The 16,188-nt window shown below is 38.9% G+C and overlaps 1 protein-coding gene across 8 annotated transcripts in view; it reads left to right on the top strand.

The window, feature by feature from the left end:
• FMN1 (formin 1) overlaps window positions 1–16,188 on the top strand; it is a gene marked incomplete at its 5' end in the record, with an annotated part of 410,703 nt that overhangs the window by 287,069 nt on the left and 107,446 nt on the right. For all 8 annotated transcript variants that reach the window (XM_081226859.1, XM_081226858.1, XM_081226857.1 and 5 more), the window contains one exon: window positions 14,101–14,193. In XM_081226859.1, coding sequence (XP_081082985.1) covers window positions 14,101–14,193 — 93 coding nt within the window. The remainder of the gene's footprint in view (window positions 1–14,100; window positions 14,194–16,188) is intronic.

Raw genomic sequence — 16,188 nt, 5'->3', positions numbered from 1 at the left:
TCCCTGTTGCTAGAATCAGTGGTCCCTTCTCTGTCTTCAACTTGACCTTTCAACAGTATTGCGCAGAGCTGACTGCTTTTTCTTGCAGTAATGGTTTCCTCTCGGATCTTGTGACTCCACACTCCTGATTTTCTACTTTCCTGCTCATTCTTGCTGCCAAAATTTCAGCCTCTGTACACTGGTGCCTAATCGAATCTCAGAGACAGGGTTTTGGGTGAAGTAGAAAAGAATAGCTTTATTGCTTTGCCAGGCAAAGGGGGACAAAGCAGCTCATGCCCCCCAAAATTGTATGTCCCAACCAGGGAGGATTTGATGAGTTAATAAGATTAGGGTATGTACAGGGCCTGCACTCCTCTAATCTGGTCTCAGGTAATCTTCTTGATGAGCTTCTCTGGTTCCTTTAATGTAGCCTCAGGTGGTCTTTCTCTGGTATGAAGAGTGCTGACATCTTAAAGAGTTTAAAGACATTGTTATGTGCATCCCTTGAGGGACCAGGACCTTGCCCCAAGGCTGCACTATTGTTTCTTGGCTGCCCCTCCCTTGTCTCTGCATCCTTCCCCTTCCCTGCTTAGCACCTGTTCAAATCTGCCCTTCCGAACTCAGGGAAGGTCATGGAGGCTGGACGGAGACAGAAAGGCTTCCATGCCCAGGAACCCTGCAGGGTCCTGCTCGGTTTCACCCTCTGTCCTTTGCTGGCCTCTCCTCCACTGCTTGCAGCAACCTCTTCTCTTCTTTCCCTAGCAATTCATCTGCTTCCATGGCTTTAAATACCAGTGTTATGCCTGTGATTTCCTGGAGTGTATTTCTATCCCAGCCATGCAGCCTGGCCTGCAGACTTTTATATATAATGTGGGTGTCTCATTGACATCTCAGACTTAACATGTCCTAAATCCACACTCTTGATTTTCCTCCTCAGACTTACTTTGGCTCCCTCCGTTACTCTGGTCAAGTCTCCAGTCAAATGTCTTCACAGTGAGACTTTTCCTGATCACTTTACATAAAATTTCAAGCCTCCTACGTCTACGGCATTTTCTGTCCTCCTTTCCCTAGTCAAGGTGGTTCCAGTTCCTTTTAATCCAGTTCCTTGAATCCAGTTCCTCTGAATCAGGACACTAGAGATCCAGGAAAGAGAAGATCTGTGTCTCTGAGGTCCAGTCATCCTATTACCATTTAACTTATCCCAAATGACCCATGCATTTCTGTAATGCTTTACTTTTCCTCCTCATATTTCCTCTTTCTGAAACGACTTCCTTCTTCCTTCATTATGCTGGGCTGGCTGGCTGACTCCTCCTTGACCTTTGCAATTCAACTCATAAGTTATCTCTTTTGGAGAACCTTCCCTGGGCACCACCTCCCAATTCCAATCTGAATGGGAAGCTCCTACCTGGTGTCCCATGACACTATCCTGTATTACAGTTTGTTGATTTCCCTGTCTCTCTGTGTTATTAGACTCTTATGAACATTTTGAAAGGACAGGTGACCGATAGGTGTGGTTAAATATTTGTCCCCAGTGTTTACCAGTTGCATAGTGCAGATACTCAATATTTTGAATGTATGACTATACATGAATGTATAACCTGTAAAGATGCATAGTAGGGCTAGAAGCCACCCTGTCTCCTGTGATCTAAGAGCAGCTTACTCCAAAATCCCATCTCTGTAGAAAAACAAAGATGTCCATAGGATTTGAAGGGAAGGGGATTGGAGGGATGCCTTCTTGTAAGGTGTCTTTGTTCTGCACTAGGTCCAAACTTTGTGTAAAATTCAGCCCCTCCTCATTATTCACAGGCCACACTCACTCACAACAGCAAGCACTGTGAGCTCAGTGGGGCTCTACTGAAGCTGCGGGGACGACCCAGAAGCCAGACTTCTCCAATTCAATTATACTCTCATCCTATCCATAAATGTCTGTATCCATCTCTCCTTCTGAGAGAGATACAAACTCCTCTTCCTCTGTTACGAAAGACAACATCTCATTTCCCTGAAGCCCTCATCTGGAGCTTTTGGGATGTTTGGCTCCAAGAACTTATCAAAGATTTTTGTTTCCAATAATGACTATCCCCTTTCCAAGAATTCTGAATTGAGGTTTTGAATTTTTTTAAAAAACATATATCTCATATCTGAATGAATGAATGAATGTGAATGAAAATGACACGGTATTCAGTCTACATGTGTTTTCCCCAGCCCCTGCCTCTATCTATCTAGGTGCATTTTACATATAAAGATGTAGTTTTGTGTGTCTGTGGATGTATATACTAGAGACAGATTCTATCAAGGCACTAATATCTGTACTGCGTGCATGTAAGTGTATTCATTTGGTAGTTTGTTCATTTATTTAGCAAATATTCATTGAGTACCTTGTATGGGCTAGACATCATAGTAGATGCCAGGGAAGTTACAGTAAGCAAAGTACACTGCTTCTGCCTAATGAGGGAGACATTCAAATAATCGTGAAGATTATCGTATAGTTACGAAGGCAAAGTATGCCACGCTATGAGACTATAATGGGGGAGACCTCATTCGTATAGAGTGGAGGGTCAAAAAGCAGTCCCAATTAAGTGACCTTTGAGCTGAGATGAAAATGATGACTAACCACTAACCAGGCCCTGGTTACTCAGGGCGTGGAGGAAAATATCACTGGCTAAAAAACGCCCTGATGATGGGAAGAAATTGATGATGTTTGAGGATCTGAGAGAGGGCCACTGGAGCAGAGTGTGGCGGGAGAAGGGAGTGAGTGTAGGGAAGGGCCAGTCTCCAAGAGCAGTGGAAGCCCCTGGTGGGTTTAAGCAGGGGATTGGCATAATCAGAGGTGTGTGTGTTATAAAGACGACTTTGACTCCAGTGTGGAGGACAGATCAGGAGGAGGCAAGGGTGGTTGTGGGAAGAACAGCTAAGAAGGTGTCTCAGCAGTCTGGTGAGAGTGATGGACTCAAGAGCTCTTTTGGAGGTGAAACTATGGGCTAGACATGTACACTTAGGAGTTATAGTCCTAGAGGTGGTGACTGAAATGTTTACCTGGAAATTGTCTAGCTAGAGGACATAGCATGAGAAGAGAAGAAATAGTCAAGAACTTTAAAATTTAATGGCAGAGTAGAGAAGGATGAGGCTGCAAAGGAGACAGAGCAGTCAGAGGTAGGAGAAAAGCCAGGGATGCAGGACCCAGAGCCAGGGGACAGACTGTTTCAGGAAGGGAAAGTGGTTGACAGAGTGGAATCCTGCTGGGCAGTGAACTAAAATGAGATTTTTTTTCTTTAAAAAAAGACAGTGACAATAGGGTAGATTCAGTGTTGACTTGAGGGTGTTTTTTTCCATGTCAGAATGGGGGTGAAGTAAATTTCAATGCATCCAGGATTAAGTAGTGAATGAGAAATGGAAAAAGTGAGTATGGGCAATTTCTTAAAGATGGTTTGGCTGTGAAATAGATTAGACTATTTATAGCATAGTGATTTGTTGTTTACTAAACACATAAATATTAGGAAAGTCAACTTGTTCAAAGAATTTGTGGGATTGTTATTGTTTCGTTGTTCTCGGAAACGAAACGGGAAGAATAAAGCCATGTACAGTATGTTATCTAGCTAGGCTTAGCACTGTTTGAATATTTTAAATGGATAAAGAATAATTTGGGTAGCATTTTACTGCTCAGTATACAAAGTGCTTTTTCATGTACCTCTCATTTAGTCCTCATGAAATTTTATACATCAAGGAACTAAGAGTCAGAGAGGTATTAAATAACTTTCCAAGCCGTAAAGAGTATGGAAAGCTAAGAATAAATAAATGTATCTTTAGATTAAGAGTAGTTCAAAGAGAAAATTTTTCTAATGTATTAATTTTCGATCTATATGTGTATATATTATCTACTATATATATAGTTGTCTTCCACAATTAAAAATATACCAAAGCTCTTGTTTTAATTTATTAAAAGTTAACAAATTCTTTCAGTGCCTTGCTTGTATTTCTCTTAAGTCCAATTATTTGTTTACTAGGTCTTCTATTTTGATAACATTTATTGGTACCTTCTGAAAACTGATATATTTGATTTCTCAAGTACAGGTGTATTCAAAACTCATTTTCCACTTCACATTATGGCTTAATAAATATTATAACTTATAACGAAGACATAGCTGCACCTAAGATTTGAAAAATGATTCTACCTTATAAAAGAAGCAGATAGGACATTCTTAACTTACCTGCTCATATAGTTCCAGTTTAAGGCTCAGAGTTTTGAATTAGCTTTTTTTTTAACAGCTTTATTGAGATAAAAGCACATTCCATATAATTCACCCTTTTAAGGTGTACAATTCAGTGATTTTTGTTATATTCACAGGGCTGTGCAACCATCACTACACTCAATTTTAGAAAATTTTCATTAACCCAGAAAGAAGCCTCATACCGCTTAGCCCCCTAATCTCTCTACCCCTCTTTCCCCTTAGCCTCATACCGCTTCACCCCCTAATCTCTCTACCCCTCTTTCCCCCAGTCCTGGGCAACCCCATACTCTACTTTTTATCTTATAGATTTACCTATTCTGCGCATGTTGTACAAATGGAGTCATACAGTGTGTGGTCCTCTGTGACTGGTTCCTTTCACTTAGCATAATGTTCTAATTGACTTTTGAGGCATAGACACAGTGCATGTACAGATACTAAGTAGCACTAGTGTGTGTAGATCCATCTATGCCTCTACATTATTCTGAGGTAACATTCTAACCCAGGTACCATGCATCTAAGGTCTCTATCTTTACTCCTAATACCCAGTTGCCCATTCAAGATTTTTGACTACTTTGGATACAGATCTTTGCCTTTGGATGCATAGAGTCACTAGGAGGAATAATTTGGACATGGTAATTATATCAACGGAATCCCCAAACAAAGGATAATGAGCGAAGACACCTTTGATTACATACAGGTTGTCCATACAAGGGTCACTAATGCACATTTGTCTGATTTCAGCCCAGAAATTTGGGGTTTGGGGGTCTATTTAGCAGAAAATGAATCTAGCAGTTGGTTCCCTTTGAAATCTAATCTATACAGAATTCTTTTTTAGGGTAGATTTTCTGTTTGCCCTGCACCCCACCCTAGCCCCAGAATTTCCTATAACACCACTCATGACCCCACCATGCTCAGCCATAAATGCCCCCCATATCCAGCATCAGAACCCAAGAACGTGAAATAGGCACTTTCTATTTCCAGTTTTTGTCATTTGTTTTTGACTTAAATTGAGTTGAAATCTTCCTTTTTGTAGCCTTAAAAAAAAATGAACATACAGAATATAGCCACAAAGTAGCATTCTCATTTGTGCCAAACCTTTAACAAGCAAATTTTTAAAATTCCTAATATTTTACTGATTTTATGTATGATTTTCACCCTCTATAGAAGTCCCCAAATTGCAGCCAGATCAACGCCTTTTTATTTCTATTTTAATACATTGGATTTAATGTAATCCCCTAACCATTCAGTTCAAGGCCAGTACCATGAAAAAACATTGTGTAGGTTCATCATGCTAATACTGCTATTTTGATTTCTGAATTTGTTTTAAAATTTATTTTGTTAAACGTATGTTTTGGTCAGAAAACTTAAAGCTCTGTGCGTGTGTGTGTGTGTATGTATGTGTATGTTGCTTGATGTGAAAAGCACTAGGAAGAACACTATACTGTCCTGCTGTTACTAAAGACAGGGCTTGAAATACAGTATGAAAGGATATAATTCACGTGTTTGCGTGCAGTTCAAATTACGAAAAACAATAATTACTATGTGCCATTCCCATTGAGAAATTTTGTTGGTGACCTATTCACTACAATGTCTGAGGGCATAGGTTTTAGTCTTTTTTTTTCTCACTGATGTATCCCCAGTACCGAGTACAGTTTGTGGCACATAGTTGGCATGCAATAGCTATTTGGTGAATTGATATATTTATTGAATGAATTTCTTTAGAATGAACTCCTAGCGTTCTATGCCCTTTATAATCTAACCCTGATTTGTATCTCTCACATAAACCCCATTGATGTTACCACAAACATTTGCTTTAGTTTGTGTTAGTCTCTTAGTTCTTTTTTTTAAATCACTTTCTTTTTATTGAACTGTACTTGATGTACAATATTATATAAGTTTCGGGTGTACAACATAGTGATTCACAATCTTTAAAGGTTATATTTCATTTATTATAAAATATTGGCTATATCCCCTATATTGTACTCTCTCTCTCTCTCTCTCTCTCTCTCTCTCTCTCTCTCTCTCTCTCTCTCTCTCTCTGTGTGTGTGTGTGTGTGTATATATATATATATATATATATATATATATCCTTGCAGCTTATTTATTTTATACATAGTAGTTTGTACCTCTAAATCCCCTTCCCCTATTTTGCCCCTCCCCTCTTCCCTCTCCCCACTGGTAACCACTAGCTTGTTTTCCATATCTGTGAGTCTGTTTCTTTTTTTTGTTACCTTCACTAGGTGGTTTTATATTTTTAGATTCCACATATAAATGATATCATATTGTATATTTGTCTTTCTCTGTCTGACTTAATTCACTTAACATAATACCCTGCAAATGGCATAATTTCAAAACTTTATTCTTTTTATGGCTGTGTTGAATTCCATTGTATATATACTACATCTTCTTCATCCATCTGTCTGTTGATGGACACTTAGGTTGCTTTCATATCTTGGCAGTTGTAAATAATGCTGCTATGAACATTGTGGTGCGTGTATCTTTTAGAATAAGTGTTCTTGTTTTTTTCGGATAAATACCCAGGGGTGGAATTGGTGGGTCATATGGTAGTTCTATTTTTAGTTTTTTGAGGAACCTTCATATTGTTTTCCATAGTGGCTGCACCAATTTACATTCCCACCAACAGTATGAGGGTTCCCTTTTTTCTACATCTTCACCAACATTTGTTATTTATGGTCTTTTTGATGATTGCCATTCTGATGAGTGTGAGGGAATATCTCATTGTGGTTTTAATTTGCATTTCTCTGATGCTTAACAACGTTGAGCATCTTTTCATATGCCTGTTGGCCATCTGTATTTCTTCTTTGGAAGAATGTCTGTTCAGGTCTTCTGCCCATTTTTTAAATTGAGTTGTTTGGTTTTGTGATGTTGTATGAACTGTTCATATATTTTAGATATTAACCCTTTATCAGTCATATCACTGGCAAATATTTTTCTCCCATTCAGTAGGTTGTCTTTTTGTTTTGTCAGTGGTTTCCCTTGCTGTGCAAAACCTTTTAATTAGGTCCCATTTGTTTATTTTTGCATTTAATGTCTTTGCTTTAGGAGACAGATCCAAAAAATATTGCTACAATTTATGTCAAGGAATGTTCTGCCTATGTTTTCTTCTAGGAGTTTTATGGTTTCCAGTCTTACATTTAGGTCTTTAATCCATTTTGAGTTTATTTTTGTATATGGTGTTAGAGAATGTTCTAGTTTCATTCTTTTATATGTAGCTGTCCAGTTTTCCCAGCACCACTTATTGAAGAGACTGTCCTTTCTCCATTGTATACTCTTGCCTCCTTTATCAAAGATAAGTTGACCACATGTGCATGGATTTATCCCTGGGCTTTCTATCCTGTTCCATTGATCTATATTTCTGTGCCAGTACCATACTGTCTTGATTACTGTAGCTTTGTAGTATAGTCTGAGAGCATGATTCCTCCAGCTCTGTTCTTCTTTCTCAAGATTGTTTTGGCTATTTGGGGTCTTTTCTGTTTCCATACAAATTTTAAAGTTATTGTTCTAGTTCTGTGGGAAGTGCCCTTTTTTTAGGGATTACATTGAGTCTGTAGATTGCCTTGGGTAGTGTGATTGTTTTAACATGAATTCTTCTAGTTCATGAACACAGTATATCTTTCTATCTGTTGTGTTGTCTTCAATTTCTTCATCAGTGTCTTATAGTTTTCTCGGTACAGGTCTTTTACCTCCTTAGGTAGGTTTATTCCTAGGTATTTTATTCTTTTCCATGTGATTGTAAATGGAATTGTTTCCTTAATTTCTCTTTCTGAGAGTTTACTGTTAGTGTGTAGAAATTCAGTAGATTTCTGTGTATCAAATTTGTATCTTGAAACTTTACCAAATTCATTGATGAGCTCTGGTAGTTTTCTGGTGGTATCTTTAGGATTTTCTGTGTAGAGTATCATGTCAATGTGCAAACAGTGACAGCTTTACTTCTTCCTTTCCAATTTTGATTCCTTTTATTTACTTTTCTTGCCCAATAGCTGTGGTGAGGACTTCCAATAATATATTGAGTAAAAGTGTTGAGAGTGGGCATCCTTGTCTTGTTTCTGATATTGGAGGAAGTACTTCCAGCTTTTCACCATTGAGTATGATGTTAGCTGTAGGCTTGTCAGTATATGGCCTTTATTATGTTGAAGTATGTTCCCTCTATATCCACTTTCTGGAGAGTTTTTTTTATCATAAATTGGTGTTGAATTTTGTCAAAAGCTTTTTCTGCATCTGTTGAAATAATGATATAGTTTTTATTCTTAAATTTGTTAATGTGGTGTATCATATTGATCACTCTGCAGATAGTGAAAAATCCTTGCCCTGAGATAAATCCCACTTGATCATGGTGAATGATCCTTTTCATGTATTGTTGGATTCAGTTTGCTAATATTTTGTTGAGGATTTTTGCATCTATATTTATCAGTGATACTGGCCTGTAATTTTTTTGTGTGTGTTATATCTTTGTCTGGTTTTGATATCTGAATGATGCTGACCTTGTAGAATGAGTTTGGAAAGATTCCTTCCTCTGCATTTTTTTGGGGGGGTTGGGTAATAGAGAAGGATAGATGTTAGCTCTTCTCTAAATGTTTGGTAGAATTCATCTGTGAAGCTATTTGGTCCTGGACTTCTGTTTGCTGGGAATTATTTTTTATTATTGTCTTACTTTCATTACTGGTAATTGGTCTGTTCATATTTTTTGTTTCTTCCTGGTTCAGTCTTGGGAGATTGTACATTTCTAGAAATTTGTCCATTTTTTCTAGGTTGTCCATTTTATTGGCATATAGTTGTTCATAGTCTCTCAGTTCTTTATGCTGCTTCAGCAATCCTCTATGGTGGTCCTTTGAGCATGGTGCTCGGGGAAAGGACAGTTCTTATAAAACTGAAGAACAGGTAGAACTGGCACAGAACCATGGAGGGGTTGGGTAGGAATTAGGTCAACAGAAGAGAAAAGAGAGAATCCCAGAGTTAAAAAGCAGAGCCTAGATACATCTTTCCTTTTCTCTAAAAATGTATTCTGACTTCATTACCAAGCCCATAGGTCCTTCAACTCATACAGCAAGAGAAATGCGCCATATATTCCTAAAAATGCGCATATACATTTGAGCTGTTAAAATGATTAAACATGTATTACATTTTGATGAATTATATCTGGGCCTTGCCTCTGTATCCTTATAACCTACCCATGCTTTTTCAGTTACTCAATAAACTTTATTCCTTGTTCTTAAAGGTCAAAAACCAAAAAAACAGACAACCACTTATGACCTAACCAGTCTAGTATCTGAAATCTTAAAACATTCAAAGCTGTATCTTCCTCTAAAATGCTTCACAAGCACTTAACCTATTTTTTAAATTTTTTCATTGAGGTATAGTTGATGTACAATGTTATATAAGTTTCAGGTATACAATGTAGTGACCCACAATTTTAAAGATTATACTCCATTTATAGTTATTATAAAGTATTGGCTATATTTTATATGCTGTATTTTATATTTTAAATGCTTCACAAGCTCTTAGCCTTTAAATGAGAATACTCTCAATTTAGTGTCAATTATTTTATTATGTATTGGTTTTCAATATTTCATCTCTCACAATGATCACCTATTAGTAACTAACTTCAGGAATTAATATGTACTTTAATTCTGTCAAATTTAATAGAAAAAGGAGAGAGAAAGAACCTGGGTGACTTTGGCTTTTAACATTGGAACTCCTGGCACAGCCTGTGTCTGAGGCAACCTTGGTGGTCTAGCAATATTGCATAAGCATCTTCTGGTTGGACAATTAATGACATTGGGAATTTGTCAGGGACCTCTTTCCTTTATGCACTGCCAGTCTCCAGTGTCATTGTTAATTAGTCTTCAGGTCTCCTGTTTGTCTGCTAGAATGCATCCTGGATAAGCCAAGTTAATAAGTTGGAGCGGGCAAGCTGCCTGGCCATTGAATGTGCGACTGTGCTCAGTCAGTCAGAGGGCAGCCCTCTGCTTTGATCGTGTGGAGAAGTTTAATTCTAACAGGCCACATGGGAGGCTGTGCCCACTGGGGTGCAGAGAGGGCCTCGGGCACAGCAGGGGAGCTGCTCTCCTTTGCGCTGGTTTCAGTGTTTCTTATTTCAAAACCATGAAGCTCGGAGGCCCAGGGCACTTGCTTCACATTTTGCTTCATCTTTCTCCAGCAGTTTCTTCCTTGAATTCTCATAGTGGGTGGTGGAACATCAGCAAGGGAAAATCATTATCTCTTTGTTCCAAACAGAAGATTTGCACTGGGGCATATTTTTGTAAATGGAGTGTAGAATTTGTAGCACATAATCCCTAGCCATGACTCTCTTGCTGTTCTGGCTATGACATGTTTCAACCAAAGGCATAAAAGTGACAAATAATGAATACGAGACCACTTGCTAGTGCCAGGCATTTTGCAAACCACTTTACATGCATTATCTCACAATTCGTATATCTTGCCTATGAGGAAGGGGGTCCCCATTTTGCAGATGAGAAAAGCTATAGCCCACCTGCACTCAGGTAGGTCTCGATCCAAGCACGAGCCCTTTGCCATACGACTACCTGGCCTCATAAAATCTGGGCAGTTTGATGGACCCCATGGGCTCTGTCAGCACAGATAGGACAAAGGGAGAGCTGCAGTGATCAGCCCTTTTAATTCAGGCAGAGATGGAGGCTTTGCTTGTATATTTAGGAAAAGAAGCTCTGCCTTGGGCTTTGCGTTTGCTAGGGAGAAATAACCTTGAAGAAATTACTGTCACGGCTTCAAGTATGTCCTCTTACCAAAATGCAGGCCTCACCATATATTATTTGTGTTCGTGAAAAATAGTTCTCTATAAATGGAATTGTTGGAATTTGAATGTAGTAGAGGGCTAAAGAATTTAAAAGCCTCTCCCAATTTATATTGTGAGAATAAATATGGCTTCCTGTGTTCTCAGAATCATGGCTGGATATCATCAGAAAAGCTTATGTGGTCATGAAAGTTCGTTGAAAAATGTAGATTCTTGAAAGCAGGCCTCTTCCAAAGTGTGTCTGACCAATCTCCTGCTTCTAGGCCGGCTGTCATAACCGCTCAGTCAGGAGAATGATCTTTACTACCTTCTTGTGCCTTACCGCTTGAAGTGGTGGATGTTTTGGGGGTGGGGAGGGTCTTTAAAATACACTGAGCCCTTTCACATCAGCTTGGGACAGTCACAGGGTTTGTGAATGAAGAGACTAGGACCCTTTGATGTACCTTCCTGGGAAGGAAGGAAAAGAGTAAAGAGACAAGGAGGTCATACTGCACCCCTGGAGAGCCCACTCGGTGTCTGGGTCAGCATTGCTAATTTTTTTTCCACTTTCCTCTGCACAAGAAGCTAGTTAAGGGGAGGAGATCTGATGCTTTGGCCAGGTATGCATGGAGGTCTCTGGAGATGTTTGGAGATGAGTAAATGAATCCTGCATGATGGCTTTGCAGGGATTAATAGAAATACACAACTAAATATAATTAAAGGTAAAACATAAATGCTCTCTGGAAGGCAGATGTTTGAAAGATGCAAAATCTTTGGATTGGAAAGGTTTTATGGTGGTGGCAGCCTCTCAGAGAAACTTTTTTAGGATGAACAGGACTTTGCCAAATGCGGTAGAAGGTATGTTTGGGATGAGAGCAGGATGGGCAGAGAACCACATGAATGAGGGCATGGAACTGGGAACACTGGTTTATATAAGTTGGAAACATTGCATAATTTTGATTTCATTGGTCAAATATATGGGAAAATAGAACTGAAAGGTAGAATGGTACCATCATGGAAAAGGCCTTAAATCTCAGGCCTGGGAGTTTGAGTTCAGTTGAATGAGCAACAAGAACCCATTAAGAGTTTCATCTTTTTTGTGTAACTTTCCCTCTTTGTTTTCAGTGGATGATCTTGCCTTGTAATTCACAGAGACCAGGGAAAACAAGTTTCAAAGTTAACTTTTGATCTCCTCTCCCTTAAAACAAAAGAATAGAACAGAACAAAAAAAATAATACACTCACCTCTCCCCCATCTCAGTAAATGGCACTTCCAGCCACACCTTGCTCATCCTTCCTCTCCCTCAACTTTACATCGACTGCATCAGCAATTTGTTCTACCTCCGAAATATATTCCAGCTCTATATACCCTGTCCCTCTTGTCTCTGTCCCTGACATCACTCTAGCCCAAAGCCATTATTTTGAGAACAGAATAGCGGTGGGAAGGGAGGTACTTATCATTTGGCCACAGGCCCATCTACTAGGAAAGAGGTAAAGGGAAATCTGATAATAGTAGAAAATTATTAAGTAGTCATTGTAGAGAGGACAAATACACTGAAAAATAAAGGTAAAAATGTAGGGGGGGAAAAAAGGAGTGTTTTGAAATGATGGTTTTGGCTGGTTTTTAGGAATTTGTTCCAGGTAAGATAGATCATTTTTAAAAAAGAAATGAGTCTTTGTGTCCCAATGGACAGGGTTTCCTAGATAGCACTGGTATGGTTATCAGAATAGCTAATCACAGATATTCAAAATAAACTCTATTAAAAACTTTTAGAAAATAACATTGTCAATAGGAAGAGCCTAAACTTAGGCCCTTGTGTCCTGTGATCAGCCTCATGATCTCAGGTGGGAATCCCTGGAGCTGATTCTGGGAATGTAGCTGATGCTGAACTTGACAGAGTTCCCTCACATCATGCTTTCATCGTGAGCACAATCTGGTAGTCTCCTAGAGTTGCCTAGTATTTCAGCCATCTAGTTGGCAATATTGTAAGAGAAAGTGTCAGGCAGCTAATTTCGAGGGACCCTTGAGTGACCTCTTTTGCCTTTTTTGTGCTTCAGTGCTGATGTGCTTGTGGATTGCCTTACATAGTAAACATTTTGGGGTGCTAGTTTTGGAAACACCAAGTTCTTGTATACAAATTTCCCAACATAAATAAAGGAATCCTTTCTAACCATCTTCGTCCAAAATGCCTTACCTCTGTGCTTCTGTAAATTCCTCCAAGAATATATCTCTCTCTATTTTTTGAACCAGGTGGCATGATTTCCAGGCGAAAATCTAATGCTTTAATAGATTCTCTTGAATAAGGACATGTCAGTAATTTCTGGCCATGATCAACAGACAGAAGTGATCATGACTCAGCTCTAGCTTTGGAGAAATGAAGTCTTTTTTTTACCCAATGCATTTCTCCCACTGGCACAAACATACAGAAACCTTGAGAAAATGCCTCTTGCCTGGGTTAACTGCTTTTTATGACGGTGAACTATGGTTTATTGTGGTCTCCATGTCACCAAGTCAGAACTGTCTAATTTGAGGGGCCTTGATTATCAAAAAGAGCAACCTCTTGTAAATTCCAGATAACCTGTCTGAAGTAAATTACGTATAAAATGTTTCACATGTGTTAATGGGAAGGGGAGGTGAACGGCAGAGAAGAGGGATTCGGTCCTCCCTAACCTGGGGTTAGTTCTCGTGCTGGGATGTGGGTGTCACCTTGAGGAATTGCCAGTTTGGTGAAAATTTCTGCAACATCTATTTTAAGCTCCACTTTTAGAGTATGAATCTGAGGAGGGTCTGGGCCCTTAATTCCCTAGAACTAGTCCTTGAGTAGTTCTTGCCTCTATTTTGGAGAGACCAAAAGCGGAGTAATTCACCTGTCCCAAGTCAGAGGTTTTGCCGTGTCTCTAAAAAAAAAAAAAAAAAAAAAACCTTGAAGGTGATGCATTTCCCTGTTCCTGAAGAAAGGTGTAAAGTGAGCTAATTATTTGTTTGTTTCTGCTCTCTCCCCTGTAATTTGGATAAACCATGAGGGATAAGGATTTTGCACTATTAATACCCAAGTGCAGAACACAGAGCACAAGTTCAGCAAATCCGTGTTCTCGAGGAAGTCTAATTGCCACCTTCTCTTCACAGCAAGTGAGAAACAGATGGCAGTGGTATGTAAGGAGTCACCAAAGGAGTATCTGCAGCCGTTCAAGGACAGACTCAAAGAGTTCTTCCAGAAAGGTAGGAGGTGTGACGTTCTGAAACGTCCTTCCTTTCTCCATGTTTCTCTGACACCTACTGCCCTGTGCATCCCGCCTGAGCACCGGCAGCTCCAATGATTCCATTAGACCATCTTCCCATGGTGGAGCCGTACTCAACTTAGATGGAGTTGTCCTGTAACCTTTATATCACCTTTTAAATCTGCCGTGAGATTTTAAATCCTTTAACGTCACTCCTGTTTCTGTAAACTTTGCGAGAGAAGGCTTTCTCTCTTTGTCTCTTCATGGATCCCCAGAGGATCCTCAGTCCCTGTTAACTGACAGACGATGTCCATGCAAGGCTTATGCAGTTGTGCAGGCGGATGGTGATTATCTTTCTGGTTTTACGAGTATAGCAACTTGGAAACTTGTGTTGTATTTTCCATTCTTTTCAGAAAGGAAAATTGGGGCCAGGTGAATGTCACACATCCAATCACTTGGCAACCGTCAGCCCTCCGGGGTTAGCAGGTGGAAGTGATATGCATGAGACCCAGTACTGACTTAAAAATCTTACCGAGTTATATCCCTTCCTCCATGGTTTTGGCAGGACTAGGGAACTTTTGTTGAGCCCTGGTAGTGAACGTGAAAGTTTAACGCCTTTTGGATATTTCCTATTCTGGTTTCTCAAATTCAGCCTAGATATAAAACAAAAATAAGTGTGGGGCACAGTTTCCAATTATAAAATAATAGGTCATGGGGAACGTGATTTACAGGATGGTGACTGTAGTTAATAATACTGTATTGTATATTTGAAAGTTGCTAAGAGAGTAGATCTTAAAAGTTCTCATTATAAGAAAAAAATGTGTAACTCTGCATGCTGACAGATGTTAACTAGACTTATTGTGATGATCATTTCACCATATATATGTACATGGAATCATTATGTTGTACACCTGAAACTAATCTAATGCTATAAGTCAATACTATCTCAATAAAGAAAAAAAAAGTGTGGGGTAGTTAGAGGGGTCTTTTGTCTTTGCTAGAAAGCCAGAGGAAATGCATGTAGGAACCTTTAGGGGTATATCAGCATGCTGTTTCTATTTATTACTAAGGCTACATGATATCACACCATCAACAAAAGACCATTAAGCAGGGTAAATCCATAAAGTATGGCCAAACCACCTTGGAAATTGGCAGGGAAATTCTCAGTCCATGAGTCAGAGAAACTTCATTCCAGCTGGTCTCTTGGTGCAGAGTTCATTGCTCCCTCCTCCTGGATGAGGTCTCATTTGTGTTGAAGCAGAAGTCAGAATTCTCTCTTGGCCATAGCTGAACCTTATATATGATGGAAGTAGTGCCATAATGCCATCAGGCCAAGTATCATTTTGAGAGCAGATAGTAATACCAACACTTACGGGTTATGTGGCTAAACTTAGGTTTTATATGTGATTTATTAAAGTAGATGCATTGCTTTATGATTATTTTATGTAAATATAACCTAAATGGCCTAAAGAAGAGCACGAAATATTTCCCTTTGCTGACCCCCAATTAATAATTTCTACTTTTGACATATGCATAGGGAACTTGAAATGAGGCTCATGTGTATTTCAATTCCATTCCTTTCTTTTTCCCATTTCTATTTGTTTAAATTTAAAATTTTTTTAATTTTTATTGAAGTCTAGTTGATTTACAATATTGTGTTAGTTTCAGTGAATATAAAACACGGTGAATATATATATATATCCCTTTTCAGATTCTTTTCCCTTATAGTCTATTACAAAAGACTGAGTATAGTTCCCTGTGCTATACAGTAGGTCCTTGTTGTTTATCTATTTTGTTATATGTTAAACCCAAACTGCTAATTTATCCCTCTCCCCCCTGTTTTTCTCCTTTGGTAATCGTAAGTTTGTTTTCTATGTCTGTGAGTCTCTTTCTGTTTTGTAAATAAGTTCATTTGTATCATTTTTTTAGATTCCACATATAAGCAATATATGATATTTGTCTTTGGCTTACTTCACTTAGTATGATAATCTCTAGG

The sequence above is a fragment of the Mesoplodon bidens genome (genome assembly GCF_964165515.1).
Source record: "Mesoplodon bidens genome assembly, chromosome: 3".
NCBI classification, from domain to species: domain Eukaryota; kingdom Metazoa; phylum Chordata; class Mammalia; order Artiodactyla; family Ziphiidae; genus Mesoplodon; species Mesoplodon bidens.
This window is presented reverse-complemented; position numbering and strand designations above follow the sequence as displayed.